The sequence below is a fragment of the Gadus chalcogrammus genome, chromosome 23 (assembly GCF_026213295.1).
Source record: "Gadus chalcogrammus isolate NIFS_2021 chromosome 23, NIFS_Gcha_1.0, whole genome shotgun sequence".
Classification (NCBI taxonomy): Eukaryota; Metazoa; Chordata; class Actinopteri; order Gadiformes; family Gadidae; genus Gadus; species Gadus chalcogrammus.
Genome location: NC_079434.1, coordinates 16,583,551 through 16,604,103, shown reverse-complemented (window position 1 = coordinate 16,604,103; position 20,553 = coordinate 16,583,551). Strand labels below are relative to the sequence as shown.

At 42.6% G+C, this 20,553-nt stretch overlaps 1 protein-coding gene across 6 annotated transcripts; it reads right to left on the bottom strand.

Moving 5' to 3' along the window:
• Positions 1-86: 86 nt before the first annotated feature.
• LOC130377084 (NACHT, LRR and PYD domains-containing protein 3-like) lies at positions 87-16,644 on the bottom strand. Of its 6 annotated transcripts, XM_056584047.1 has the most exons (14): positions 15,992-16,644; positions 15,143-15,239; positions 14,724-14,838; positions 14,530-14,645; positions 14,262-14,456; positions 14,013-14,082; positions 12,729-12,954; positions 8,806-10,642; positions 8,283-8,456; positions 5,714-5,887; positions 4,616-4,789; positions 3,667-3,840; positions 3,443-3,489; positions 88-2,239 (listed from the first exon to the last, which is right to left on the bottom strand). In XM_056584047.1, exons 2-14 carry the CDS (start codon positions 15,223-15,225, stop codon positions 1,686-1,688), a joined length of 3,939 nt encoding a protein of 1,312 aa, XP_056440022.1. In that variant the 5' UTR covers positions 15,226-15,239; positions 15,992-16,644; the 3' UTR covers positions 88-1,685. The 6 variants fall into 6 exon arrangements, with proteins under 6 accessions (XP_056440023.1, XP_056440021.1, XP_056440022.1 ...); XM_056584048.1 differs by having other exon boundaries at positions 87-2,239; positions 14,013-14,084; positions 14,342-14,456; positions 15,143-16,644; XM_056584046.1 differs by having other exon boundaries at positions 87-2,239; positions 14,262-14,453; positions 15,143-16,644.
• Positions 16,645-20,553: the final 3,909 nt, after the last annotated feature.

Genomic DNA, 20,553 nt, shown 5'->3' with positions numbered 1-20,553 from the left:
AATGTGTGTGTGCGCGTATGTTTATAGGTGTATGTGAGAGTGTGTGTGTGTGTATTGTTCCCCAGATTACTTACTTATAGTTTTTGTGTATGTGTGTGTGGTTAAAAAAAGTCAGACGCCACTGTTGTGTGTGTGGCAATATCCTCCCTCCACACTGATGAAGGGGTGAATGGAGACTCCACTGTTGTGTTGGGAGGAAATGTCTCCAGAAGACTTGGAGGTTTAAAAATTGAAAAACGGGAAGAATCATTTGAACACACGGGAACGTTCAGTAGATCAACTGAGTTGTTTATTAACGTTATGCTTTATGAACAATTACAAATCATAAACAGGTATGTTTAATAACCAAACATGTTGACTTGTTGTTCCCAATAGAACACAAAGATATTCAGTTTGAAGTCATTCACCACATGAACATCTTTACCCTTACCCATAAGGGTAACATAATTTATGATCATGTTGTTAAATCTGCTTTAAATCACGTTCCATGTCAGGCATGGCAAAATAAAAACTGATATCAAATCCCTTTATTACGATGTTGAAAATGTATAAAATATTGTAGTAAAGAAATTATAGGCTACCATCAATCAACATTTAAAACTCATTTTTACGATAGAAAGTAAATCTTTGTACAACCTGTTTAACCCAATGGAAGAACTTAAAATTCCTTTGATGTATATGCTGAACCTTTTAGAAGCCAAATAAAATGAATCCTTTGGCGTACAGTGGAGTATTTAAATCAAACACAAAGAGTTGTATTTCCACTGAACGGGTTGACCCCTCAGAGCACACACAGCTGCTGTTCAACAACCCGATGCACTATACGTCCATGGGTAGCCTACACAGGTATTCAATCGTCCCCCTAACAGCTGGTCCTCAACAACGTCAGGACTGTGAGGACCCCCAGACCCAAGCGGCCCCCTCTAATCTGACGCTCAGCAGCCCAGCTGAACACAGAGAGGGCTGAGAGATGAACCACGAGAGACACTGATGTTACCTGCTGCTTGCCACCGGCACACAGACCTGCTGTGGGTTTAGATCCATGAAGGGTGTGTGTGTGTGTGTGTGTGTGTGTGTGTGTGTGTGTGTGTGTGTGTGTGTGTGTGTTAAATTTTGTTTATGTGTTTATAGATTCATGAAATGCGTGTGTGCGTGTGTCTGTGTGTGTGGCAACCCGTCTAATAGAGGGACCCGGAGACCAACGGACCAACCTGTCTCCGAGGCGACCGAAACGATCGCAGAGACAGCCGGAGAATCCGGCGTGGCTCACGTTTGTTCTTTCCCGGTCCCGTCCCATCGTTTGTGATAATAAACGCGTCTTTTTCGGCTTAACGCATAGAGACGTGTGCACTGTGCTGATTGGGGAGAGGCGGGGCACTTACGGAACCGGGTTGCTACAATGTGTGTGTGTTTCTATGGGTCTGTGTGTGCAGGGGCGTAGCACCAAATTATGTTATTAAACTATTTGAACAACAACCAAAAATCCAAAAAAACAACCAAAGAACAACAAAACTTCCCAGGGCCTATACGGACCCCCAGTCCGTATAGGCCCTGTGTTTGATTGTGTGTGTGTGTGTGTGTGTGTGTGTGTGTGTGTGTGTGTGTGTGTGTGTGTGTGTGTGTGTGTGTGTGTGTGTGTGTGTGTGTGTGTGTGTGTGTGTGTGTGTGTGTGTATATGTGTTTAACTACAATGGAGACAGAGACACTGAGGACACTTGGTTACGAAAACCAAACCCAGGGAGGAGGTCCTCCTTGGTGAAGGTGGACTGGAAGGTGTGGATGTGTGTCAGAGTGTCTGAGGACCCTCCTACACCTGGGGACACACTGTAGAAGGACAGAGTGCCAGCAGGCCGGTCTAGATACATACCTAATCTGTTAGAACGAGGGAGGGGGAGAAGTATGGCTCTTCTACTACCGTTGTGACGGGCACTGTAACGATCATCATGAATACCAAGAACCCAGGACTTGTTGTTCCCTCCAACCCCGCTGTCATTACCCGCTCCTTTCCTTGTGATTCCTCTGTATACCACTCCAATATAAACATCTCCTACCCACTCGACCTGCCAGTAACAGCGGCCAGTCAGACCCTCTCTACACAACACCTGTTTCCAGGAGTCAAATCTCTCTGGGTGATCCGGATACGAATTGTCCACTTCAACCCGTGTCACCTTTCTGTTGTCCTCAGACAGAGAGAGTCGTCTGTGGGCTGTGTTTGGGTCCAGTGTGAGTTCACAGGCATCTGAGGGAGAACCAGACATGATGAGGCTGCTAAAACATTATCATTAATAATCACCATGATAATCATGATCATCATGATCATTATCATCATTATTATTATTATTATTATTATTATTATTATTATTATTATTATTATTATTATTATTATTATTATTATTATTATTATTATTATTATATCAAACAGCATCACCACTAAAGATAATAATGGTATTCCAGTTGAAATCGTAGATGAAATACATGAATTATTATAAAAAAATGACTATGAATATGATGTGGATGTCTAATATTGAAAATAATTATAATAATTATAAAAATAATAATTACAATAGGAACAAGATAACAGTATTATTTATTATGTCCATTTTTTATATATCATATACATATAATTATGATTAATAGTATCCTGATTATTATGGTGTAATGCCTAATGTTCTGATGATAGTAATAAACCAAACTAGAAAATGCATTTCCCTCAGAAAATGCGTAAAGAGTTACATAAAAACATAAACATTTAATATTATTTATAGACCTAATTATAATAATATTACAATAAAATTAATCAAAATAATAACAATGATAATGTATGGAAATCGAATAATAATAATAATTATGCGTGTATGCGGTGTGTATGTATGCGGTGTCCTGCGCTACCTTTGTCTTGAAACGTATGCGTCAGTGCGCTTGTGTGTTCGTGTGCGTGTGTGTGTTTGTGTGTGTGTGTGTGTGTGTGTGTGTGTGTGTGTGTGTGTGTGTGTGTGTGTGTGTGTGTGTGTGTGTGTGTGTTTGTGTGTGTGTGTGTGTATGCGGTGTGTGTGTGTGTGCGTGTGTGCGTGCGATGTATGTGTGCGTTTGCGCGTGCTGTGTGTGTGTGTGTGTGAGCTGCAGGCTGCTTGGCACATGCGCACTGACCAACTTGAGTAACTGGTGCGACAGGCCGGCTATTATAGTAGTAAGATATGATCATGTACAATTGTAATAATATCAATACTACCAACATTCATGAATAAATAACAATCATAATACCTATTGGATTTGATACATGTAGGATTAATTGTGATTTTGAACGTGTACATTTGCCAATGACGTCAACCATCATCTTCATTCCCAGAAGGACCTAAATTAACAGACGTCACCTACTGCTGTGTGGATGGACTTTCCATCTCAATAGTTCGTGTGTGTTGTGATGAATCAAACAGACACTTACACTTCTTTAGAGCTGGTTTCAGCCTCCACACTCCACCATGCTCCACACTGGGGGGGAAACAAAGTGGGAGCAGCATGTTGTAACATTCACCTTCATCATCTGTTGTCTCATCACTTTAACACACAACATAGATTAAAGATGCCTTTCCTAACCACTTAATCGAGCAGCGGGTTGAATCCTTGTAGGAGACATTGTCCCTGAGTGGTGAGTTGTCCTCTCCATACCTGAGAGTGTCCAGTCTCCAGTGTAGATCCTCCAGTCCAGCAGAGAGCAGCTTAGCTCCTGAATCTCCTGGGTGATTGTAGCTCAGGTCCAGCTCTCTCAGATGGGAGGGGTTGGAGCTCAGAGCGGAGGCCAGAGAAGCACAGCCTTCCTGTGTGACTAGGCAGCCAGACAACCTACACCCACACACACACACACACACACACACACACACACACACACACACACACACACACACACACACACACACACACATACACACACACACACACACACACACACACACACACACACACACACACACACACACACACACACACACACACTGTATTTACTATATCTGGATGAGAATGGTTCAAACTAAAGTAAAAAGGTTAATAAAGTATTCATTCCATATGAAAACCTTTATGATTATATTCAGATCACAGCCTGGCTAGAGCCTCATCACCATGTCTACACTAATGACGACTCCTCAGAGTTACATAACATAGAATACATACATCCATAACATACAGAGAACAACACCTAATCCTAACACTCACATCAGCTGGCCAGTGTTACATAACATATAACATACATAACATGCTAGAAGTTAGCAGGACAGCAACCCCTCACCCTCACATCAGCTGGCCAGAATTCTGTCAGCTAGAATAACCTGTTAACTCATAACAGACCAGCAGTTAACAAGACAGCAAAAACACACAAACTAACAACATTTTGAAATCTTCCTGAAATCCTCGTCCTCTAAAGTTCTGTTCCTCCTCTGGCCTCTCGTCCTCCCATCTGTGGTCCACTGACACGGTGACCCCAGCTCACAAATGATTAATGAGGCTGAATCTGTCGGGGATCTTAGACATGTGTTGTCTGTTATTTTAGATCACTGCCCACCTAGTCCTGGATCATCCTTACATTTTAAAGAGACCCAAAGACACATTTAACCCTAACCCTGACCTGAGAGTTTCCAGTGTACAGTGTGGACTCCCCAGTCCAGCAGAGAGCAGCTTCACTCCTGAATCCTGCAGATCATTGGTACTCAGGTCCAGCTCTCTCAGACTAGAGGAGTTGGAGCTGAGAACTGAGGCCAGGGCTTCACAGCATCTCTCTGACAGCTGACAGCCATTCAGCCTTCACATAAAATAAACAGGAACATGTTAGGAACCGTGATTAAATGTTTTATTCGACTTTTCTGATAGTTTTACAAATACATTTGATCATCAAATGTTGGTTATATATTAGATGCAAAATGTTGATACTAACAACAATAATAATTACAGTTCCGTGTTTCTGAAACTGTATCGTAATATTACTTTTATAGTAGTAGTATGTATCTGTGTTGTTTGTATTTTAAAACATGTTATAAGTTTGCCTACAGATAAGTTATTTATATTATTATAACTTCGACATTCAATCATTTTACTTTGTTCTGTATTTTTACATATTCAATCATGTTGTTCTGTATTTCTACACATTGTTCTGTATTGCCAAGTCTTAAATTGAAATTCTGAAGATAAAATAATTAAAAAAACGTGTCAAATACGTTTTTTATAATAATGTAAAATATTATAACATAACCAAGCCCTTATACAGTCATGTCAAAAAATAAATAAAAAATTGTTGAGTTGTTCCTTTGAAAACTATATTGTGGTGATCACGGCCGGGGTCACCGTGTCCGGGTTCCGCAAAGGATCCTGGGAGGCTCGGGGGGATGCGACACCACCACCAAGGGAGTCTTGGTGTGGGTGATATTGTGTGTGCTTCGTGTGTGGTGTGCAAATAAAGGCAACTCTCGGGGTTGTGCTTTCCATAGGGCACGAGAGTTTAAGGATTACTTTTCGACTTTTCATTTGCGCATCAAACATAAAAAACAAGGTGTAATATGTCCAATGATACCTCTCAAATTCATGTGGTCATCAAAAGTACTGAGTTATTAGATGATATATTTTGACGTCATTTAGGAGTAATACTCTAACCAGGGGGAAGTAGTTGTTTTAAAAGACTTCTGATATTGAACCTTGTGGTGTAACTGTTTGCACTTTGAGCAAAACTGACCTGAGAGTTTCCAGTGTACAGTGTGGACTCCCCAGTCCAGAAGAAAGCAGCTTCACTCCTGAATCCTTCAGATCATTGTTACTCAGGTCCAGCTCTCTCAGACTAGAGGAGCTGGAGCTGAGAACTGAGGCCAGTGCTTCACAGCATCTCTCTGACAGCTTACAGCCGTTCAGCCTAAACACACAATAAACACAACATGTTAGGAATGGAGATTAAAGGTGCTTAAAAGATCCAACTAGCTCACAGGAGAAACATGGTGTAGCTAACGAACAGCACAGGGCCGCCATGGGGCCATACTGGAGGGGAGTACGTCAGGTGATGATAGCAGCTCGGCTCTCCTCGCTGCTATCAGGGATCAGGGAAGTGTGCTCAAGGAGATGACTGTGGACTTTTAATCTTCCTTCAGCAGTCGCCTGAAGGCCGTAGGGATCCTGAACTCTGTGTGAACAGAGTCAGACCTAACGAAACTGCGGATCAATTTATGCTAAAAATTTCGACACATTCAACCGTTTTATGTTCTGTATTTCTACATATTAAATCGTTTTATGTTGCCTGTATTTCTACATGTTCCATAGTTTTATGTTGCTCTTTATTTCTACTAGGGCTGTCAGTTAAACGCGTTATTAACGGCGTTAACGCAAACCAATTTTAACGTCGATAATTTTTTTATCGCGCGATTAACGCAAATTCATATTTGAAAAAAAAATAAAAAAATCTTTTTTCTATGGCTCAAAACAAAGAAGCAGTAGCCTGACTGCTATGTTCAAGGCAGTATGTTTGTATGTTCATCTTTTAATTGCACTATAGTCTTTTTTTTGTATCTTCCTGCTTTGATCAGTATATGCCAATGTTGTTATCAATAAAAAAACATTTGCACAAGGCAAGCCGATGCACTTCTCCATGTTGATAAAAGCATTAAAATGAGAAAAATTAATGGGACAAAGAAATCAAGGGATATTTAGCATAGAAAAAAGATTTGCGATTAATCGCGATTAATTTGAGTTAACTATGACATTAATGCGATTAATCACGATTAAATATTTTAATCGCTTGACAGCCCTAATTTCTACATATTGCTCTGTATTTATACATATTCAATCGTGTTATGTTTCTCTGTATTTCTACATATTGTTCTGTATTTCAAAACCTTAAAAAATTTGACCTTTTGTATTTTATGTCTCCAATTATAATTCTTGAGAAAAAATATATATAAAGAATATATGTAAAAAATGATAACATACCAAGACCTTATACAGTCATGGCAACTTCTTTAAAGGTGACATAATATACCACCAGGTGTGAGTGTGATTAGCCGTTATAAGGCGTTTTGAAAATCGGCCTCTTCTGACATCACACGTGGGCTTGTCCACTTAAATGTGTGCTGGATAGATCAGTTTAGCAGCTTACCAAGTAGGGCTGGGCGATAAACCAATTTTATCGATTAACTCAAGTGTAGCTCACGTCGACTTGTTTAAATGAAAATCGGTTTTCTCTTCAGCATCCGCCAACGCTTCCCTCTCAGCTCCCGTAGTTCGGAATGGGCTCAGCCCTCCCCCCGCACAGAGCGCGCATTTACCAAAGTGATACACAAACATGGCAGCGAGTGTGACAAGTTCTATACGACAATTTATTCATATATGTATAATCTATTTTGAGGTAAACATAATTCATTTGAAATATATCTGTGTGGTTTAATAATTTGTCTATCTGTTGGTAATTCGTCGATCTGTTGGTAATGCCTCAGGGCTCCAGTAGGGGGGTCGCGCTCCTCTCCCTCATTCAATACAGACGAGTGAAGGAAAAAGGCGTGTGTATTTTTCTCATTCTTCTCCTGTTACTATTCCCTTTAATTAACGTTTGCAAAACACTGTATATTCATGAACACATGTTGAAAGTTTGAATGTTATGTGGGCACTTTATCAGAACTACCTCTTATCTTTAGTATTATTTTATGTTTACAGAAATATTTTATTTTATATTTTATATATTTTACTTTTTATGTTATGTTACAGGTTACACTATTTACAATGGCAGGGCCTGCCATAATGACTTTTTATGTAAATCGATGTGTGAAAAAATCGGCCTTATTTTAGGCCATATCGCCCAGCCCTACTACCAAGTGGACTGTAGCAAACATTGCTAATCTATCCGTCATACATCTGAGTCGACACGCCAACTTGTGATGTCAGAAGAGCAAGATTTTTAAAATGGCTTGTAACGGCTAATCACTCACAACTGGTAATGGGACAGTGACCTTTAACTACCACTGTCCCATTAACAGGGAATTGTGGGAGGGCACTTTCGTTATATTTTGTGATTATAAACAACAAGGTATTACACCTTGTTGTTTTTGTGGGATGTCATAATGAAAAGTTTAAAAGTACTCCAAAGTTGCCATTGCAACTTTTCATGTACAATGGCACCAATCTATTAAATGTGGTCATCAAAGGTACTGAGTTATTAGTTGATATATGATATAGGAGCAATTCTCAAACCAGGTGGCAGTAGTTAAAGGTCCTCTGAAATGGAACCTTTAGGTCTAACTGTTTGCACTTTGAGTAAAACTGACCTGAGAGTTTCCAGGGCACAGTGTGGACTCCCCAGTCCAGCAGAGAGCTTCTTCACTCCTGAATCCTGAAGATCATTGGAACTCAAATCCAGCTCTCTCAGACTAGAGGAGTTGGAGCTGAGAACTGAGGCCAGAGCTTCACAGCATCTCTCTGACAGCTTACAGCCATTCAGTCTGCACACACAATAAACCGAAATTGTTAGGAACCGTGATTAAATGTTTTAATAGACTTTTCCTATAGTTTAACAACTGAATATACATTATATCGTTAAATGATAGTTAAATATTAGGGTGTAAAATGTTGATACAAACAACAATACTAATAAAAGTTGGATTGTAGTTCTGAAAAACTGTATCATAATATAACTTTTATGGTAGTATGTATATTGTGCTGTGTGTATTGTAAAACATGTTCTAATTATGCCTACAGATTTTAGGTTTAGTAAGTTATTGAAACTTCTATATTCTATTGTTATGTATATTGTGTTGTGCGTATTTTAATAAAATTTATTAGTGAACCTACAGAGATGTTTTGGAGGCTTTGATCACTGGAAGCAGCCCCAGAAGACCCTCCTCAGAAGCGGAGTATTTCTTAAGGTAAAACACGCCCAGGTCCTCTTCTGATGTCAGTAAGATGAAGACCAGAGCTGACCACTGAGCAGAGGAGAGAGATTCTGTGGAGATACTTCCTGATGTCAGGTACTGTTGGATGTCCACCACTAGAGAACGGTCGTTCAGCTCATTCAGACAGTGGAACAGATTGATGCTTCTCTCTTCAGAGAGATTTCCACCTATCTTCTCCTTGATGTAATGGACTATTTTGGTATTGCTACGTGGCCTTTTTCCTGTCCGTCCCGGCAGAACTTTTTTAGTTGGATTGCCCAGTAATGCATTTCCTCTTGGACCCAGCAGATCATGTAGGAGAATCTGATTGGTCTCTAGAGAGAGGCCCAGGAGGAAGCGGAGGAACAAGTCCAGGTGTCCGTTCTCACTCTGTAAGGCCTTGTCCACAGCACTCTGGTAGAGGAGGCAGAGTTCATCTTCCCTGGAGGTTGGTTGTTCTTCTGAGAGCAGATTGACACCAGTGTTGATGTAGGACAGAAATACATAAAGGGCAGCCAGAAACTCCTGGATGCTCAGATGGACAAAACAGAACACCATGTCCTGGTACAGCCCACACTCTTCTTTAAAGATCTGAGTGAACACTCCTGAGTACACTGAAGCTGCTCTGATATCGATGCCACACTCTGCCAAGTCTGCCATGTAGAAGATCAGCTGGCCTTTCTCCAGCTGGTTAAAAGCCAGTTTCCCCAGAGAAACAATGATCTCCCTGGTCTCCGAACTCAAGTGTGGATCAGATTCAGCTCTCCCATGATACTTCCTGTCCCCCTGTATGGACTGAACCCTCAGGAAGTGGCTGTACATCTGAGTCACGGTCTTAGGCACCTCTTCACCTCTCTGGGTTGTTTTGAAGAAGTCCTCTAGAACTGTAGCAGTGATCCAACAGAAGACTGGGATGTGACACATGATGTGGAGGCTTCGAGATTTCTTGACGTGAGAGATGATTGTGCTGGCCAGTGTCCCCTCTCTAAATCTCGTCCTGAAGTAATCCTCCTTCTGTGGGTCGGTGAACCCTCTCACCTCGGTCACCATGTCAACACACTCAACAGGGATCTGATTGGCTGCCGCAGGGCGTGTGGTTATCCAGATACGAGCGGAGGGAAGCAGGACTCCCCTGATGATGTTTGTCAGCAGCACGTCCACTGAGGTCGGCTTCGTGATATCAGTCCAGATCGGGTTGTTCTGGAAGTCCAGAGGAAGTCGACACTCATCCAGACCATCCAAGATGAAGACTACTTGGTCATGTTCATATCTGTAGATTCCTGCTTCTTTGTTTTCAACAGAAAACTGATGAAGAAGATCCGCCAAGCTAAACTCTTTCCCTTTCAGTAAATTCAGCTCTCTGAAAGTGAGGAGAAATGTGAAGTGTATTTCTTGGTTGGCTTTGCCCTCAGCCCAGTCCAGTGTGAACTTGTGTGTTAAGACGGTTTTACCAATGCCGGCAACTCCGGTTGTCATTATTGTTCTGTGTGGTTTATCTTGTCCAGGTAAGGGTTTAAAGATGTCTTCACATCTGATTGGTGTTCCCTCATTGGCTGGCTTCCTGGAGGCTTTTTCAATCAGTCTGACCTCATGTTCCTGGTTGACCTCTCCACTGCCTCTCTGTGTGATGAAGAGCTCTGTGTAGAAGTCGTTTAGACGTGTTCGCTGTCCTGCTTTAGCGATTCCCTCAAACACACACTGAAACTTCTTCCTCAGATGAGACTTGAGTTTATGTTGGTACTGGACAGCAACAGCTCCTAAATCACATTTCAGACGACACATACTATGCATATTTCCAGGCAATATGAATGGTGTAATGACAGAAGTACTGTAAATGTTACTTGAAAGGGATTTGTTAACCTGATATAACAAGATAGTGGTGCATCTCTTAAGGTGCGAACACACCAAGCGCGTACCTCGCGTACCATGTACGCGCGTAACGCAGCTAAAATGTTGCTTGACCATTTTGTGTCAAAAATGGTCAGATACGCGCGTACGCATACGCGCGTAGATGAGACCGCCCAAACCCCCCCCCCCAGCCTGTGGCTGCGCTGGATTTAGGAGTCCGAGGAAGGAAACCCAAACGCCTCTGTGTTTGGGTGGATGATAGAGCTTGGATCGGGTTAGATTAAATAATCTCGGATATAAATAACAATAATCGGGTTAAATAACTTCACATGGTGTGTCTGGTGTGTTTCCAGCATTCGTAGTGTTGATCAGCAGAGAAATAGTCCGCCAAGACGTTGAGGTTGCTTAGCAATCAGAGACTCTGTCCATGCAAGTGAACGGAGCGTTCACTCTTCGTCATAACTATCAAACCAAACATCCTTCACATTCACCGAGCGAACATTATGAAAGTAAAATGCACATTTCTCGCTAGAAATGTTTCCATAAACGCATTTAATGGCGTAACTATGTTACTATTTCCACCCAGAATAAAGAAAGTTGCCGGCCGTGGCTGCCATGGACATGGCTGCGCTGGAGTCCGAGGTAGGAAACCCAAACGCCGCCGTGTTTGGGTGATAGAGTTTAGATCGGATTAGATTAAATAATCTCGGATATAAATAACAATAATCTGGTTAAATAACTTCACATGGTGTGTCTGGTGTGTTTCCAGCATTCGTAGTGTTGATCAGCAGATATATAGTCCGCAAAGACGTTGAGGTTGCTTAGTAACCAGAGACTCTGTCCATGCAAGTGAACGGAGCGTTCCCTCTTCGTCATAACTATCAAACCAAACATCCTTCACATTCGCCGAGCGAACATTATGAAAGTAAAATGCACATTTCTCGCTAAAAATGTTTCCATAAAAGCATTTAATGGCGTAACTATGTTACTATTTCCACACAGAATAAAGAAAGATGTCGGCCGTATGCTTCTGTCCAAGCTCACTACTCTCTGCCAGTGACGTCGGGTCAAGCTCAACGCTGATTGGCTATTGCGGCGCGTATGAGCGTAAAAAGTTCAATTTTTTGAACTCCTCGCGTACGCGCGTATATGTACGCGCGTATATGTACGCGCGTATATGTACGCGCGTATATGTACGCGCGTATATGTACGCGCGTATATATACGCGCGTATATATACGCGCCTCATACGCCCCTAACGCGAGTAAAATGTTGCTTATACGCATGTAACGCGTGTACGCGTCTCATACGCGCGTAAACCAATGGTTCCCTATGGAAAAATTGCCGATTTTATACGCGTGGTACGCGGGTAACGCTTTTGGTGTGTCCGCACCTTTACACTGAGTTATTCTGCTGTTGTTCTACAGTATAATGTTTAACATTCTTTAACCTGATTGACCCACAATAACCCTCCATATCTGGATCAAACCATTTAATCTGATGCCCCCACAATAACACTTCATATCTGGATCAAACCATTTACCTGATTGACCCACAATAACCCCATACATCTGGATTAAACCATTGCACCTGATATACCTAAAATAACCCTACATATCTGGATCAAACCATATAACCTGATGCCCCCACAATAACCCTACATATCTGGATCATACCATTTATGTTATACCCACACAATAACACTACATATCTGGATCAAACCATTTAACCTGATACCCCCACAGTAACCCTCCATATCTGGAACAAACCATTTAACCTACAAGAAGAAATATTCTCCACATGGAAAAGTCAGACGTTGAGAAATCTCCCATGATCTACTTTAGTATGAACAAAATAAGAGTCTTATACTGCTCTGCAAAATAAAATTATTGATGCTTTTAAAAATAGCTGTCTGTTGTCTTTTGAGAATACTAATATAAAACAGATCTGCTTTCAAAATAAGATTATTCAGTGTTTCAAAATATGTGTGTCTTACCACTCCCCAGTGTGTTGGCCAATTCCTCCTGGTTCATCTCCATTAGGCAGAGCTTTGTGATGTCTACCACTCCGTCTATGGCACGCCTCCTCTGCTCCTCATTGTTAACTTCCACATCCTCCTCCTCCTTCTGACTCTCTGAGCATTGTGGATAATCTGAGAAGAGATCCCTCCAGAGCTTCTTCAGCTCCTTGTCTAGAAAAGCGTGTGCATTCTCCTCAGCCCTCTGGAACAGAGCAAACATCAAGGAGAACTTTACTTTGAACAACTGAGGACATCAGAAGCATCTGTCCTAGATTAACGTCTCTCTGGTCTAAAGAGGGAAGCCTAGAGTCTATTAGATCTACAAGAGATGCTAATAATTCCCATTTAGGGACAGGGGTACCGCTAGAGATTGTGGGCCTTATGAATGAATATATTGGGCCTCCAACCTAGCCCACCCACCAGCCTAGAAAACCTATTTGACCACCTGTAGATTGATAGAATGGTAGCTCTATTGTATCCTCGTGCTAATGACCCAATACTTCCTGCTGTCATTTACCATTGATGTAAGAATGACAGAGGTACATGAGTGGCATCTCTCAGTATTTAAATTCAAAGTTGTTTTATATATTGGTCAATATGTTTCCAAAGTTTGTCCGATGCCAGTAATGGAGCTACGCTAAACATCTCAGTAAAATGTCACAGAGAAGACACAGACCGCTTCCGACCTTGATTAATTTTTACCACTAGGGGTCAGTATTCACACACCTACCCTGGCTGTATCGTAGTTAAGTAGAAGAAAATGATTGTAGACCTTGCTGCTGCAAACTTCCCCAGTAAACAGACTTCCCAGTTCATCCACCTGTCTCCCTAATTTATTGATTCATATTTATGTATCTCATGTTTCATGAAGAACTATTTAATTTACATAAGGTTTCTATGATTCACTAGGTAGCTCCGTTTTAATGGGCACCAAAGGAAGGTGAATAAATATAACCTTTTTTGAATAAACTTGGTGACCAACTGTTGGCCCTTTTCCTTCCTCTCAGCTTTCTGTTTCTGATACCCCGACTTCTTCCTCAACGACGACGTGTCAAACTACTGAAATTCTGTTCTCTGGCTGTTCTGCTGGTTAGCACACATAGTGGGAGACTGTGCTGAAAACTGGATTCACGCAAGACTGAACCATGCAATAAAGAGAGAGGGGTAAAATGTAAAGAATATACTGACCCCCCCCCCCCCCCCCCCCTTAGGTCACCCCTGTTTAGAGCTGAAGTCAAATGTCTTGTTTCATTTACACACCTTGATCAGCTCTGTTTGATTCTGCTGTACAGACTGAGCACTAGTAACCTTTGACCTCTCCTGTGGTCGCCTGTCGAGAATACGCACACACGCACATACACACACACACACACACACACACGCACGCACGCACGCACGCACACACACACATACACAAACACACACAAATGGATAATTTTCTGACTTGTAAGTATTAGTCCGCAACAACAAGCAACTGGTCTTCTTGTTCGACCTCTTTAAAACTCCTACCTCTCCTCTCTGATGGGGCGTCCATCTTTAAAACATCTGATAGATTCTATAGTTCTATATTCTCTGAAAAATCCTTTCCTCTTCTCAATAGACTGATTTCCATCTTTAAATTGGACAAGAGGATGCTCCATAGAGCGGTCGCTCTTCATGGAGACACAGCTGGGCACAGGGGAGTCTGCTCTCTCCTGCCTCCTTCTAGAAAAACAAGAACCAGTATTGATTGAGGTCTGATATATGCTGTAGTTTATAATCTCTGACAGATCCCTACCTCTTCTCAATAGACTGATTTCCATCTTTAAAGGTATGATGATGATCCATAGAGCGGTCACTGTTCATGGAGACACAGCTGGGTCCAGGGGAGTCTGCTCTCTCCTGCCTCCTTCTAGAAATACAAACATAATCTGGAAGTTAGGATATGTGGACGTTGTTTAATGCGATTATTTATTTGATGAATCCTCCCCTTTTCTTAGAAGGTTGCTGATTTCCATCTTTAAATTCAGGAGGTTTCTCCATAGACCAGTCACTCTTCATGGAGACACAGCTGGGTCCAGGGGAGTCTGCTCTCTCCTGCCTCCTTCTAGAAAAACAAGAACCAGCTTTGATCGATGTCTGATAGATGCTGTACTTTAATAATCTCTGACAAATCCTTACCTCTTCTCAATAGACTGATTTCCATCTTTAAATCTTAAAAAAACACAATGTTATATAGAACTGTCACTTTTAATGGAGACACAGCTGGGTCCAGGGCAGTCTGCTCTCTTCTGCTGCTTTGGGCTTCCACACACACACAGCTTTTACTCAGACTAATGTTGGAGTCATGATATCACTGCTGAGCTCTGAGATGGACAACAGTCACAGAGAGAGAGAGATCCTCTTCTTACCTCTTAGCTTTGCTCTGGCGGCCAGGTTCCCCAGACAGAATAGTTTTAGAGGTAGGAGCCCCCTCCTCTCTCTCCTCATGCATAGTAGACTGTAGACCTGGACACAAACACAACTCCATAATGTTTCTATGGCAATTCAGCGTTGGTTTACTTTTGGGTTGTCTTTCCTAGATGCAGATTTCCAATAACTATTTAATAACTATTAAATAATAACTATTTAATAACTATTCATCATTCAACTCAGATGGTCTCTAAGGGCTTCAAATGTGTCTGATGAAGATCAAGTTCACAATGCGGAAATCATACCAACTGTTCCCTGTGCTGGTTAAACCACTCTGAAGGCAGGACCATATATGGCCTTCCTCATGTCGTATGACATTACAATCAGAACTGTGATAAAGGGCCACAGTAAACAAGAACCAGAACAAGAGGATCTTTAAACACTGTCACTATCCAAGATGTCTTCCTGACTAATAATAATATGACTCATTATGATGCAAATACAACTGTATAATATATTCTACGCACCTCATAACAACAATAATACTCATGCTAATAATAATATTAAAAACATAACAATATATATGTATCCTTATTTTTTTTAGAATCGGCTACATTTTCTGATAAGAAAATAAAAGGATAATTCTGACCAACATCAGCGTGAACGATTAACTTAAATACAGTGAGAGGTTTCACGGACACTACAGTTTAAACATTTGGTAATTTCCCTGACATAATTGACGCGGTTTTTAGCAGTACGTGTTTACATAAAAATAGCAATCTTCCTATTGATGATATATAACTGATAGATATTTATGATATATCAGGAATCGGAATTGAGTACAGTACCTTAGTCTTCTTCCTGCTGTAATGAAGTGAGTCACAGCATACCGTCCGACTCATAACAAGGAAATTATGCTTGGAACCAACCAGTTGGACCAGTTCCCCTCCGAGGTTAAAGCTCCTCTAAGACTAGCCTCCTATTTAGGCTGCAGTTCCATGACTCCACTCAGTAACGTAGCATAATATAACTTAACTTATTAAAATATGAACGATAGACGGAGTGCTCCGATTTCCAAAAGCTCAGACAGAGAAAAACAAAGAGACACTTGATAGTTCAGACAGCCCGTAGACCATCCATGCTGTATCAGTGAGGGGGGGGGGGGCATCAGTGTCTCTGTAGAGACACTCGGTCACTGATTCACTGCTTCACGGTAGAACCAACACCAGGAACACAATCAATGGAGAGAAAAATACAGTTTTTCCCATTTGTTCAAATGTGTTTCCTTAAAATTCCTTTCTTTACTCCGTTCCCAAAATATTGCAATTGTCGAGTTAAAATAAAGACTGTTGCCATGATACTAACAGTAGATATATCATGGATAAATAGTGAACTTCCTGGTTAAACCTAATTCTAACTCAGCGCAGCAAGGTGTGTGAACTGTGAGCACTTGTTGTTCTAATTGAGTTTGGTACAGAACAGCATATTTAGAATAAGGTCCTGTCAGTCAGGTCCTCCTGCTGCTCCCCAAGGTGCTCCGCCTCCTCCTGCTCCCTAAGGTGCTCCTCCTCCTCCTGCTCCCTAAGGTGCTCCTCCTCCTCCTCCTCTTCCTTCTCCTCTCCTGATGTCCTCCTCCTCCTCTTCCTTCTCCTCTCCTGATGTCCTCTTCCTCCTCCTCTCCTGATGTCATCCTACTCCTCTCCTGATGTCCTCTTCCTCCTCTTCCTCCTCCTCTCCTGATGTCCTCCTCCTCCTCCTCTCCTGATGTCCTCCTCCTCCCCTGATGTCCTCCTCCTCCTCCTCTCTTGATGTCCTCTTGCTCCTCTTCCTCCTCCTCTCCTGATGTCCTCTTCCTCCTCCTCCTCTCCTGACACACACACACACACACAGAAACACCATACTTGCTGACATAAAAGTGTAGAATTTGATTGCCATTCATCATTCAGAAGCAGACATGAACAGCACGCCAACGATTATAATGTGACCCAAATGGAAAATCTTCTACATGACTGCAACTGTTGCTAGTTTTATATTATTAAAGCTTATAAACACCAGTAAAGGAGAGCAGGCAGCGATGTAATGTAATCATTTATAATGGGTTATGTTTCTATAATTGGCCGGGTTATCCCTCCATTATCTCTTTGTTAACATCTTTGTCATCTTGTTGGGTTGGATTCTTTTCTTGTTTTTCACTTCCTTATATTGTTTCACCTTTTACCGGAAGGTACCAAGGCAAGGTGGCACACACACACACGCACGCACACATACACGCACACACAACCGCACACAAACACACACACGCTCACTTACACACTTTGTGTCTCCTTCGCGCTAATCATGTTGGCCAGAAGGTGAACTACATCGAAGGGTATACACTACCCCCTAGTGGCTTCACAGGCAATAACTAACAACACATGGCTTTGATTAACAGACACATTCTAACTATGTATTTCTTGATCAGACACATTATTCCATCGCTACTTACAGTGAATACTGATATATGTGATCAAGGAGCAGGTAAGGGATGGACAGTGAATACTGATATATGTGATTAAGTAGCAGGTAGAGGATAGACTGTGAATACTGAAATTGTTATGTTCGACGATGCTGAACCCAAGAGCAGACAGAGACGATGTTGAAAGGATAACAAAAAGGGTTTATTGAACAAGGTGGGAAGCAGGTAGTGGATGAGTGAGGTGGGCGAGCTGGAGAGAGTGATCCGGGTAACTGCAGGCAGAGGAACAAAAGTAAGATGCGTTCCAAAAACAACAAGAGACCAGAGTAAGAGAGCGAGGTAGCAACTAACACTAGAGCCCCTTGCCCCGACGACGAATGTCCAGCACCCGCCGGACGGTGTAAGCTGGGTGATTGTCAATCAAACGGGGAGGAGGGGGGGGAACGGCCGGGGGTAGAGAGAGCTGACGGAGACTGGCTTAAGGCGAGAGACATGGAAGGTGGGGTGTACGTGCATGGCTGGAGGCAGCTTGAGTGTGACAGCTGAGGGGTTGATGACGGACACAATCGGGAAAGGGCCAACAAAACGAGGGGTTAACTTCTTGGAGCCAGTCTGTAAGGGGAGATCATTGGAGGACACCCACATTGCTCTATCTCCAGGCCTCCATGCTTCTGAACATACTTCCTGAGCCTGGCTGCAAAGACTGCGCCGCAGATTACAGCCTTCACGGCCTCCCCTTTCTGATCCAGTGGAGTCAGCTTGGCTTTTGACTCTACAAACCGGATATCGACTCCTTCACTTTTGTACCACCTCAAGTACATCACAGTATGTAGTAGTATATGTTTTGTCAACCCCCGTCTGAGAATGTGATTCCCCATGGTTTCCCTTTCCAGTGAGCTGGTGTCAGGCATCTTTGAAACTGAACTTGTCCAAGCTGCGCATACTCCTCAAACAGCTGAATGGCTTCTACTCTGAGGCTCTCTGACAGTGGTTTAACCCAGGTCTCACGGGTCAACTTCTCTCCTCCTGCCTCCTGGAATGCTCTCCTAACAAGGATAGCACCCTTTTGTTTCAGAGGTGATACCAAACCGATGGGGTCGTAGAGTCCAGCTACTTGGCTAAACAGGTCCCTTCTTGTCAGTGGGTTAGGCGTTCCAGGTTTCACCTCCATTCTGAGACGATCCTTGCCTACTCTCATCTTCTTTTTCCTTTTGGAAAAGTTGATCAAGGTCATCATGTAGAGCTTGTCATGCCCAGGGCTTTGTTGTCTTCATCCCTCATTTGGTTTGGGAGGATGAAGGTTTTCTTCTTCTCCATCCCTTCCACTCATGATGTCAGGACCTTGGACATAGGTGAGTCCTTCTTTCATTATTTCAAGCTCCCTTTCTTCAGCCAGTGTCATTTCCTTTCCTCCTGGTTGACAGTTTCCACAGCGACATCCTCCACACTTTGGCTCACAGGCTGCTCCGATGCTGTCCCATCTCCGCCATTCAAGGAACTCACGGTTTGCAGCAGCTGTAATCGTTCCCTTGGCACTGTTCTTTCGCTGCATACGGGCTGCTTCAGTACTTGGGCTCTCAACTATCTCCTCCTTGACTGCAGCAGTCCTCATGGAGCGAGCGAAGTGTGTTTTGGACTCATGTGCTGCCACCTCTATCTCCTCGAACAGGTCGGAGTGTGCTCCGCCAACTGTCATTCCCAATGGACTCTCCCACAAGATGAGGTCCCCAACAACCTTAACCCTTTGTGGAGCAAGTCTTCCCTCGCGATGGCTGATGAGAAGATCAATCTTTTCCGCCTATACCATGCACAACCAGGGTTACTTATTCACTCTGCAGCCTCAGCCTGTGTGCAGCCTTATGGGTGATGTAGTTCGTGTCTGAGGCAAGATCAACCAGAACTCCCATCTTTTGCCCAGCATTAGCAGTTACCTCCATCAGCATCATAATGACAGGAAGCTCGCACATGCCACTTTTCTTCAATAGCTGGGACTGGTGGTTCTTCATGCCACCCTCTTTAGCTTCGTTTGTGAATGCCATTCTGCACCTTTCTGATTGCTCTGAGGACAGCTCAGCTAGGAATCCTTCCTGTTCGGCTGTCAGTTTGCTCTTTCCTCTGCCGTCTTTCCCACTCATCCTTGTTTCCACTCTTGTATTCTTCTTTGGGGAAAATAAAGTAATGGTGATCTGAGGAGTCTATCTTCTTACAGTCTTTGTTCCTGCATAGGAAAGTGTCTCTGCAGTATCCATCATCTTCATGATATCCAAGACATTTTCTGCATGCTCCCAGCTTCTTTCAACAGCATTCTTCTCTTGTAGCTTCAGCCCTTTGAACTTTCTACAGCAGAAAATCTTGTCACTGTGCCTTTCTGCACCACAGACAACACACACTAATACCGTGTGCTCCAGCACTACTTTCTTTGTGGTTCTTGTAGAAGCATACTTTTTCATATTTCTGCTCACGTTCTGGTTTCTCCATCTTCTCCACAAACCTTAGCTGGTCAAGTCTCTCTAGGATCACTTCTTGGTTCTTCAGGAACTTCAGGAGCATATCAAAGTGGTTGTCTGTGGTGACATTATTGCTAGAATTCACCATAAAGGCTAGCCAGTCTCTCTTTAGAAAGTCGGGTAACTTGCTCTCAATGGATTTAATGTCGAGAGGGTTCTTGATTGCTCCAGAGTTTCCCAGCTCTGTGAGGTCTGCTAAGGATTTGTCCACTGCTTGGATCAGGTCGATGACTCTCCTTGGCTGGCTTCCCCTTGCAGGGGGTATTCGCTCCAACTCCTCCATGATTTCTATGGCAATGGTTGATTTATTTCCATACCGGTTGTCCATCACTCTGAACATATCCTCTGCAGTGTTGTAGGTTGACAGCCGGATATCCTTCCCAATCTTGTCATCCACGCTGTCCAGGAGTTGAATTTTCTTGACTTCGGCTGAGCCAGACGGCTCTCC

Excerpts from the sequence above, each read along its gene's own strand:
- LOC130377084 (XM_056584045.1), bottom strand. The coding sequence starts at position 15,261 with ATGGAGTTGTGTTTGTGTCCAGGTCTACAGTCTACTATGCATGAGGAG. Across the intron at positions 14,646-14,723 it reads ATCAGCAACCTTCTAAGAAA|AGAAGGAGGCAGGAGAGAGC; the intron begins AGGGGAGGATTC and ends GTTTGTATTTCT. Across the intron at positions 14,083-14,261 it reads CGCCCCATCAGAGAGGAGAG|GCGACCACAGGAGAGGTCAA; the intron begins GTAGGAGTTTTA and ends TATTCTCGACAG.